This window comes from Corvus brachyrhynchos, unplaced genomic scaffold (genome assembly GCF_000691975.1).
Source record: "Corvus brachyrhynchos isolate BGI_N302 unplaced genomic scaffold, ASM69197v1 scaffold412, whole genome shotgun sequence".
Classification (NCBI taxonomy): Eukaryota; Metazoa; Chordata; class Aves; order Passeriformes; family Corvidae; genus Corvus; species Corvus brachyrhynchos.
In genome coordinates this window covers 735,468-745,602 of record NW_008236761.1, presented here as the reverse complement: position 1 = coordinate 745,602, position 10,135 = coordinate 735,468, and the positions used below count along the sequence as shown (strand labels likewise).

General features: G+C 46.2%; 1 protein-coding gene across 1 annotated transcript in view; it reads right to left on the bottom strand.

Annotated features, from left to right (window-relative positions):
- POLD3 (DNA polymerase delta 3, accessory subunit) overlaps positions 1 to 10,135 on the bottom strand; it is a 26,663-nt gene that overhangs the window by 14,794 nt on the left and 1,734 nt on the right. The window contains exons 2-7 of the mRNA XM_017727077.1: positions 10,086 to 10,133; positions 9,074 to 9,129; positions 8,239 to 8,341; positions 5,339 to 5,378; positions 3,736 to 3,868; positions 1 to 12 (exon numbers count right to left, since the gene is read on the bottom strand). Of these exons, the coding sequence (XP_017582566.1) occupies positions 1 to 12; positions 3,736 to 3,868; positions 5,339 to 5,378; positions 8,239 to 8,341; positions 9,074 to 9,129; positions 10,086 to 10,133 (392 nt within the window). The remainder of the gene's footprint in view (positions 13 to 3,735; positions 3,869 to 5,338; positions 5,379 to 8,238; positions 8,342 to 9,073; positions 9,130 to 10,085; positions 10,134 to 10,135) is intronic.

The window sequence follows — 10,135 nt, the reverse complement described above, 5'->3', positions numbered from 1 at the left end:
ATGGCACTGAACCTGTGTGACGGAGTGAAAAATCCCATTAGCCTTTCAACTCGGCCATGTTCACCTCGCCTTCCCCCCTCCTGCAGTGCCGCTGCTGCTCCGGGCCTGCGTTCTCCTGTTATGGAAAAAGGAGCAATTTAATCTGTGCATGGGACAAGAAAGAAAGGCTGGCACAGAGCAAGAGACCTCTGATGAAAAGATCAGCTGAACCTGTCAGCAAGAGCCACGGCATTTGCATGTTAAACGAGCTGTGCAGCTTTCCTGGGGGGAAAAGGGCCTTCTCCACACCCAGGCTGGACAGGGAGCAGGCTGCATTTTAGTCCTAATGGGTTATGCTCTCCAAAGCCTGTGGCAGAAGTTGTATGGATGTGTGAGGGTCTAAAACATTTACAGCTTTCCGATGCTGACAAAGCCCACAGCTGCTGCAACAAGTAGACACATTTGGCCAGGTAAAGAAATCCCAGCTGAAACTGAACAACTGAAATGGCTCAGAAGATATCCGTAACACTCTGATTTAACTATACAAAGTCACTTCCATGTAATCGCTGAGACTGAAGGCAGCTCAGCTTATAATGGTCTGAAACGTGATTGTTTGGGGATATGGAGATATAAGAACTAAATGACGTGCTTGCAGTTACAGCAAAATTCACTGACAGTCAGGAATAGCACTTCCCAAAAATAGCTGAACTCTGCTCCCCACTGTGCAAATCACAGGCGACGCTTTCCAGATTTCCCACAGAAATGCCACAAAAGAGCCCAGGCTCACGCCTCCCAGCCCACTGAATTACACAGCATATTTTTATTTGCCTAAGAAATAAAGCAGCCTCCTTCTGCCAGTTCATTTCTGTGCCTCAGCATTAGCTGCTCACGTGCACAGTCCACTTCTACTCCCATCAGGATCTGTATTAGCAAAACAACACCATCTCCACAGCATTCCCAGGCTGCAGCAGCAACCTCTTGACATTCAAACCTTTAAAGGAAGGAAAACAGACATTGAAGAAAAATAATCCCACTCTCCTTTATACTTTCAATCTGTTTTTAACATGGCTAGTGCAGCTCTCAGGGCAGCTTGTGCTCCTACTCCAAACACCACCAACCCTCCAAGTCACAAATATTGTCAATAGTTACACTGACCATGCAGCAGAGCTCAGCTAAACTTCCCACATTCCAAGTCAGCTTGCCTTGATGCTGCTGTGTGACTATAGCTTTATGGGCTTGACCCAAAATTCACTAAATAATCACTGAAAAAACAGGCAATACTTGGCCTATGCTCTGCAAACAAGGAGCTGCTTCTGTTTGGAAAGCTGGCAATGGCAACAGGCATTACACCCTGATAACTGCTATTAATTAGGACATCCTACCATCCCCCCTGTCCTCACAGCAAAGCAGGTCCCATAGAAACACCCAAGAGAACAAAGATCCTTGTCCCAGAGCTGTGAAATATCTGGACTGACAGGGAGGTTCTGTTTGCTACAAGCATCACATAATTAAACTTCTGGCTTTTGCAGGTCCTACAGGAATCTTTTCCCAAGTGTCAAAGGCAAATCCATGCAGCTGACAAGAGAGAGGGAATGTGATCAATTTGTATTTACTTCAGCCAGGTCACAAACGAAGAAGCTGCCATTTTTCTTAGTTTGCTTGGGAAATCCTGCTTCAAAGCTGAATTTACACACAGGCTTCAGAGAGCTGTTTCAGAACCAGGATTATCTAGATGACCTTCTGGATGTTTAAATCCCAAAGGATACAAGTATCCCTAAGGCACAAGTATCACCCTGCCCACGCCTCCCAGCCCACTGAATTACACAGCATATTTTTATTTGCCTAAGAAATAAAGCAGCCTCCTTCTGCCAGTTCATTTCTGTGCCTCAGCATTAGCTGCTCACGTGCACAGTCCACTTCTACTCCCATCAGGATCTGTATTAGCAAAACAACACCATCTCCACAGCATTCCCAGGCTGCAGCAGCAACCTCTTGACATTCAAACCTTTAAAGGAAGGAAAACAGACATTGAAGAAAAATAATCCCACTCTCCTTTATACTTTCAATCTGTTTTTAACATGGCTAGTGCAGCTCTCAGGGCAGCTTGTGCTCCTACTCCAAACACCACCAACCCTCCAAGTCACAAATATTGTCAATAGTTACACTGACCATGCAGCAGAGCTCAGCTAAACTTCCCACATTCCAAGTCAGCTTGCCTTGATGCTGCTGTGTGACTATAGCTTTATGGGCTTGACCCAAAATTCACTAAATAATCACTGAAAAAACAGGCAATACTTGGCCTATGCTCTGCAAACAAGGAGCTGCTTCTGTTTGGAAAGCTGGCAATGGCAACAGGCATTACACCCTGATAACTGCTATTAATTAGTACATCCTACCATCCCCCCTGTCCTCACAGCAAAGCAGGTCCCATAGAAACACCCAAGAGAACAAAGATCCTTGTCCCAGAGCTGTGAAATATCTGGACTGACAGGGAGGTTCTGTTTGCTACAAGCATCACATAATTAAACTTCTGGCTTTTGCAGGTCCTACAGGAATCTTTTCCCAAGTGTCAAAGGCAAATCCATGCAGCTGACAAGAGAGAGGGAATGTGATCAATTTGTATTTACTTCAGCCAGGTCACAAACGAAGAAGCTGCCATTTTTCTTAGTTTGCTTGGGAAATCCTGCTTCAAAGCTGAATTTACACACAGGCTTCAGAGAGCTGTTTCAGAACCAGGATTATCTAGATGACCTTCTGGATGTTTAAATCCCAAAGGATACAAGTATCCCTAAGGCACAAGTATCACCCTGCTGGGGTGCCTAAGAGCAGACAGAGAGGAAGAAGGCAACTGCAGCCACGTGCAGGGCATGTGGCTCCACTGAGGCAGGGTTTTCCAGCACCTTCCAGGGCAGTGACACTTGTGCCCCAAACACACAGCTTCTATTTTCTCTGCCACTCTCTTGTCAACACTTTGGATACAACTACGTTTTTCCTTTCAAATTCTACACTCCTCCTATGACACAAGCTTCAGGCATCCCCCTTTAAACCAGATTGGTCATGGCACTGTGCATCCCCATGACTTCAAGCCGAAGCTGTCATGGTGGGAACAGCACACAAATGAAAAGCTCCAGCTGCCAGGCGCTGCTCAGGAGGGAGGCAGTGACTCCTGAAGACTGCAGCCCCTCCCAGTTCTGCTCCAGTTCCACCACAAAGGACACTTGTGCTGCCTGGGCTGTTTTGTGTGCTTCTCCTAAGTCTCAGAGATCACAGAGTATTCTGAGCAAGGGAGCAAAGCCCAGCTCCTGGAGAAGGAGCTCCTGCGAGACATCTTCAGAGAGGTGGATGAGCCCAGAAGATGAAAACACAGTTTCACAAAACAGAAAGCAAACTCCTGTTAATGCTTTGCTGAACACATCACTCATGGTTTTATCAGCCTGTTTCGATTTTCTCTTCCTGTGTGGCTGCGAACTGGATTAAAATGGTCATGATTAAGTGTGGCCTGCAAAAGAGAGAAATGTTTCCAGCCACCAGACAAGCAAGGTACTGGAACAGTCTCCCTGCTGGGGTAAGGACCAAGTGAACCAACTGTGAGCTCAGTTTACGACACCATCACACAACGTGCTCTTTGGGCACTGCTCTGGCAGCACTTTGAGGATATCTTTTCCTAGCTTTCTAAAAATCCAGGCCTGTCCAGTAAGCACTGAAGTGCAACACCAGTCTGGAAGTGCTTCAGAGGAAAAGGGAGACAGGACTCACTTGCTGCAGTGCTGCAGGTTTGTTTTGACGATGTCGTAGTCAGTGTTGTAGAGGGGGGAGCTGTCCTTGAGCAGGGCCTTCTGAATGCTGTACACGTGCACACTGGCAATTGTGGACAGCTTAGACTTCATTGCTGGGAAAAAAGAAGGAAAAACAGCCCTCTGTTAGCACACCCTTCAGGATGCAGAGACTGACAGACTACTCGACAGCAAAACTTGAATGTGAGAAGGTCCAACCGCACCTTCCCCCAATGCTCACTAATGAAGAATTCAAGGTAGCAGACTCCACAAGCCTGTCACGTTTTCCACTACACACTCCTGGTTCTTGCACAACTGAATTACGAGTGATCTCTCTGTGTTTACCTTCAAAACATCCAGTGTTTGGGATCCAGATTATCTGTGTGAGTACCTAGAGCTAAGGCAGAAAGCAGCTGGTCACTGCTCTGCCCCACTGGAACTGCTCTCTGTCACTGGCGTCGTATCCAGCACCACAGTGTCACCCCCACCAGTCTGCTGGAATCAAAACTGTATCTCTTTTATGCTACTTAGACTGCAACCCCCTTGAGACAAGGGCTGGTTTTCAGGAATTCTTTGTTCATTGCTTATATTGTTCTTTCCACAGAGTCCTGGTCTGAGGCTGAGCTTCTAGGCACCGTAAAAATACACACAGCAATCATTTCTTGGGGCCAGTCCTAGACTATGCAGCCCTACTCCCATCACAAATCTCAGCCTCTTCCAAATATAAGTCATACCTTTGGCCTGCCTTCCAATACAAAAACCATAAGCAAGCCTTTCCTCCACAGCAAAACAGAGTGTTACGCAGCACACATAACTCAACAAACACGACACAGAGTAGTTGCACTGCCTGACAATCTCCTGCCCCGAGGAAAACAGCCTGAGCTAGAAATCCACTTCAGATTTCCAAGAGGAAAACAACGCAAGTCTTTCAAACAAAGTGAGGTCATTAGCACAGATCCTTAAGGTCACAAATGCCACAGTGTGTTCTTAAATGCCAAAGATGTTATTTGAAAGTGATGAAGAGCCTGAAGTTGTGTTTCAATTGCTGTGGGTAAGATTTCATCAGCAGGACTAGAGCTGGAAAGATGGTGAGACAATGGACAGTGCAGGAACAATGTTACAATGGGGGTTTTTTTCACCTTTTACTCACAAAAGTGACGTAAATGTCCCATGAGAATGTTTTAGCACCCCCAGGACTCAGGGCAAAGGCCGCAATTGCATTGAACCAATAACCAGAATTACCAGTTTCAGCATTCCTAAGGACCTGAAGGCTCACAATTGTTCTGAGACACTACCGGGGTATTGTTGTCTCCCTGCTGTCAGTGGCAGGGAGGTGGAAAGGAATCACTGACAAAACGTTCAGAATTTAAAAAAAAAAAAAACAGACTCAAATCACAAGCCTGAAGGTTGAAGCTGTTGGCTCAGATACTCCAAATTCTGAGAAACAGCTGGTACAAAAAGTACACACCTGACCCCAAGAGCCTGGCTGGGCATTTACGTGCAGATGGCAAGTTCTGAGCGTTGCTCATTTTGCAGTTCTTTCAAAGAAAAAGGTTAAAGCCACACGATTTTCCTGGTCTGCTTACCTTCGAGTTTGTCCTCCCTCACTACTGCAACCTTGTGGCACTGGAAAAAATAAACACACGGCAATCTTAGAATCCGAGGTTGTATGCAAGACTGCTATTTTCAGTTATTGAGTAAGAAAGTCTACTGATTATTATAGCACAGAACACTGCCAATGCCTTTAAACACTCATCAGCCACTAGCTTTTAAAGCTCTGCCATCCCGCTTTCCAGTTGCACAGATACCCCTAAAGAAAGCCCCTGTCCTCCACTCCTGACTGTGGGAGGCGAGATGCAGATGAAACAAAGCTTTAACAACTGTGCAGCAGAAGCAAAGGGGACGGGCAGCTGCTGGAGACCTGCCCCAGGAGCCCACAGCACCCCTGCACACTTGGAATGCCAGGGCACTTGAGCACAGCAATCTGTAGCCCAGACATGGCACCAGGGAAGCAAAACACCGTGAAAATTAAGCATTAATTTAAAAGCCAGGAATGGGTGTTTCTGGAAAAGTGCTCTCTGGCCAGTCTTCTCTACCTGCTCCAGGACATTTAACAGGCTGTGGTTAATACTGGGAGGATCCAAACACAGGCTAAAAACCTGTGTTCAACAGATACCACAGGCCTGTCTGAAATCAGAGAAAATCCCGTTAAATTTGGGCTATAAACATGACACTGCCTGTGCAGCTTTAATTAAATACATCCCATTATACAGAACTAATGCAGTAAATAATTACCTTCCATTTCAGACAGATCTGGAGACTGAAAGACAGTATTTCATGTACATGAACCAGGTTATTACTCAGGAGAACAAAAAAAAGGTTTGTTGGGTTCTTTTCCAATCTACAACTAAAAGCCAGGACACCCTGAGATTTACTATTCCTACAAGAAGACTGGATCATATTGTAAGAGATATTTGTGTATTTGAAAACACTTAGCGGGATGTCAAAGGCATTTAGTGTTTGGCTCTTAAATTTGACTGGGGGCAAAGGGGAACAGACACTGAATTCATTTTCTCATCTTCTTTTAAAAACCTCTGGGGTATCTGCCTGAAGTTTCAGCTGACATCCCTGAAAATCTGACAAGCAAAATGCATTAAGCAGTAATTCCTCTGCTTAATAATCAGAAGCACTTTAAATATAAAATACTGTTCATAAATTCATATTTCTTTTGTTTACCAGGATTAGAAAGTTGCTTTGATTAGGCAACAAAAGAGTTAAGTGGCAAGAAAACATAGGCAAGTGAGAGGGTAAATAAAGCCTGGCAGTCTCGGCCCCTCACTGTAGAAAGCAGCAAGGAAAGCGGAGCAGTGCTTAAGGAGGAGTACCGCAGAGGGATTTCCATCCCCTCTCCCTTCAGGAGTGTGCAGCTGGATCCACAGCATTCCGGCTACACCTACTGCCAGCAGGCAGCAGTGCAGGGCTCCCAGCAAGCCAGGGCTGACCTGCAGCTCTCCCAGCCCTTCCCACCCAAACCTCCCGGGCCACCCAGCCCAGGGACCTGAAGCCTCCCGTGGGTCACCCCTAGCCCTGGCGTGGCTCCACACCCCTGCACCCGCAGCGATCCCTTCTGAGCAGGCACTCACGCTCCAGCATCCAACTCAAAATAACAGGGCACAAAAGTCACCTTCCTAGAGTTCCCCTTGGTAGATCTAGTGGAAGGTTCCCTGCCCGTGCCAGGGGATTGGAAGGAGATGAGCTTTGAAGTCCTTCCCAACCCAAGCCAAGCAGTGATACTGTAATCTTATTTTAGAAATACACAAGCTGCTAAGACAAGAGTTAAAAAATAATTATGGGTTCCTACGTCAGAAGTCACCTGGTTGTTTCAAATACATCAAATATAATAGTACAGGTTGACAATCCCCTGGCCAGTCCTAATGAGCCAAGAGACTCGTTATTTCCAAAGAAATCAGGGAAAAACCTGTTAAACTTGGGCTGTAAATGTGACACTACTTGTGCCACTTTAAATACATATATTCCATCATACAGAACTAATGCAATAAATAATTACCTTCCATTTCAGACAGATCTGGAGACTGAAAGACAATATTCCATGCATGTGAACCCATTTATTATTCAGGAGAACAAAAAAAAAAGGTTTGTTGGGTTCTTTTCCAATCTACAACTAAAAGCCAGGACACCCTGAGATTTACTATTCCTACAAGAAGACTGGATCATATTGTAAGAGATATTTGTGTATTTGAAAACACTTAGTGGGATGTCAAAGGCATTTAGTGTTTGGCTCTTAAATTTGACTGGGGGCAAAGGGGAACAGACACTGAATTTTCTCATCTTCTTTTAAAAACTTCTGGGGTATCTGCCTGAAGTTTCAGCTGACACTCCTGAAAATCTGACAAGCAAAATGCATTAAGCAGCAATTCCTCTGCTTAATAATCAGAAGCACTTTAAATATAAAGTACTGTTCATAAATTCATGTTTCTTTTGTTTACCAGGATTAGAAAGCCTGTTTAATTAACAAGACCACTTCAACTGTACATTTGCTGTTCTATTTGTTATTACTCCATGCTACAGGAGTTCCAGGCTCCCTCCAAACACTTGTCAGACACTTCCACGCCACAGCAGATCCTGGGACGTGGATAGGTTGATCTCAGAAGGGCCCCTCCATGAGGTTTTGTAATCTTTGCTGCCCAACAGCAGCGAGAGGATTGAGATGAGGGGTAACAGGGTCTAAGTTAATCAGTTAAGAAACTGGGTGCGTTATTCAGTCCTGTGTTCCCAAACTGATCTTTCCTGCCCATTGTGTGCACGCTGGGACAGGCACTGAACCTTATCTTGTACCTGTCCAGAAGCCCTGGCACACTGTGGCTCCTGCTGGAAAAAGCCAGGCCAGCTTTTGACCCCAAGATCACAACGCAAGGCGGAAGAGGCGCCACAACAAAGGGTTCACTCTGAGAAGTGAAACACTCACAACATGTCCGTTCTGGAGGAGGTTTCCTGCTACTAAGTAGGTGACGTGAAGCTGAGCTCCTGAGTTCTCCTTCCGTTTCCTCTCCACATAATCATAGAGCATTCTGCACAAAAGGAACCAGCGTTAACCACCGAAGGAAAGAGCTGCGGCCACCCTCCCATGGAGCCCACGTCAAACAAAGAGCAAAGCCAGCCTGACATGGAAACTTGCCACACAAGCACAGTTATTTTCCCCAGGATTCATTTAATCTCCCTGAGAGCCTTCCTCCCCTGCCACTGTGGAGAACCCAGTCCAACCATTACAGAAACCAAAGGGCAAATACATTTCATAGTGGGTCCCACAGCCTCTGGGCAGCTTGTTCCAAGGTCTCCCCTCCAGAAAGGCATTTCTGAAACCCCTGAGAGGAACTGGAGGCTTTTTGGTACATCATCAGGTGTATATGTACCATCCCAGCCACATCCACACGTCGGGCCATCAGGAACAGTTTTTTTTTCTAGGACTGAGCTGAGCCTCAAGCTTCCAGCTCCCACTCACACCACTGATCTATGACGAGGTTACAGTCATTTTTATTCTTCAAAATATAAGACTAGGCTACAGATTAGTGCCAAATTTGGGGAATTGCAGCTGACTTCTCATCCTTCACACATTGCCCAGCAAGCCTGGCAGACAGTCAGGCACACGGAGTAACACAACTGACTGTGCCTGAGAAGACAGGCAGGGTTTTTAAGTACTTCCTGAGGAATCATTTCAATATGCTCACCACGATGATGGAAACAGGAATTAACAAGGAATTAACAGGAATTGACTGCGCTCTGGGGGATGCAGTGACACCTACTGTTTGGCCTGGTTGACGTGGACTCCCAGCGTGTAGCTCAGCCATTTGTACGTCACCTGGAACAAGGGAAAACCCAACAAACCACTTCAATAACAAAACCTTGGCCTCTCAATTCGACCAATCTCCCATCTCTGCCTCATTGGTCAATTGAATTCTTTAGATAGCCTCCTCCCTTCCAAGAATCCCGTGGCAAAAGTGAGAGCACACGGACACCTGTGAGTCAGTGAGTACACTGAATTCCTGAGACCTGTCCCAAAAGGTGTGCTGGGCAACTTCTGCCCCCCGCTCCTGTCCCGGGGACACGGGGATCTCCAGCTGCACCAGTGTGCCAAACATTGGGATCTTAGGGCTGGAATCACAGCCCTGCCCTGCCTTGCTGTATCATCTTGACCAGGTACATCTCTGACACCTGTTTCTCCTCCTGCTCTGCCCTTTTAAACCAAGCCCCAGGTTGTGTAAAACACAACAATTAAATTGTTGTTTTTCTAGATTTTTCTTGGAACAAGCTACAAAGCCACAGGCAGCTCATGTTCACACAACCACTTTGTCAGACAAGATGCACCACCTTTGCTGCACCATTTGCTAGGCAAAACCTATTTTATTTTAATTTAATTTAATTTTCTTTCCAAATAAATTTTTTAAAAATAAAATTTGAAAGGAACAGACCCACGCAGAAAAAACCATCAGCTTTCTGAACTGCCTTCAAAACAGTTAAGGAAGGGGGGAAGAGAGGAGGAGGAACAGGGGGAGAGGAGGAAGAGAGGGGAGAAGAAAGAGGAAATGGGAGATGAAGGAGGAAGGAGGGGAGAAGAAAAGGGAAGGAGAGAGAAAGAAAGGGGAAGAATAGAGAAGAGAAGGAAAGAGGAGGAAAGGAAAGGGGGCAGCGGAAGGAAGAGGGTGGGAAAGGAGGAAGGGGTGGAAGGAGGAGGAAGAGGGGGCAGAGAAGGAAGGGGGGAAGGAGGAGGGAGGAGAAGGAAGGGGCAGAGAAAGGAACGGGCGCCGCGGGACTCACGACGCGGTTCTGGTCGGTGACGAACTCGTCGATGTTCTTCAGGTACAGCT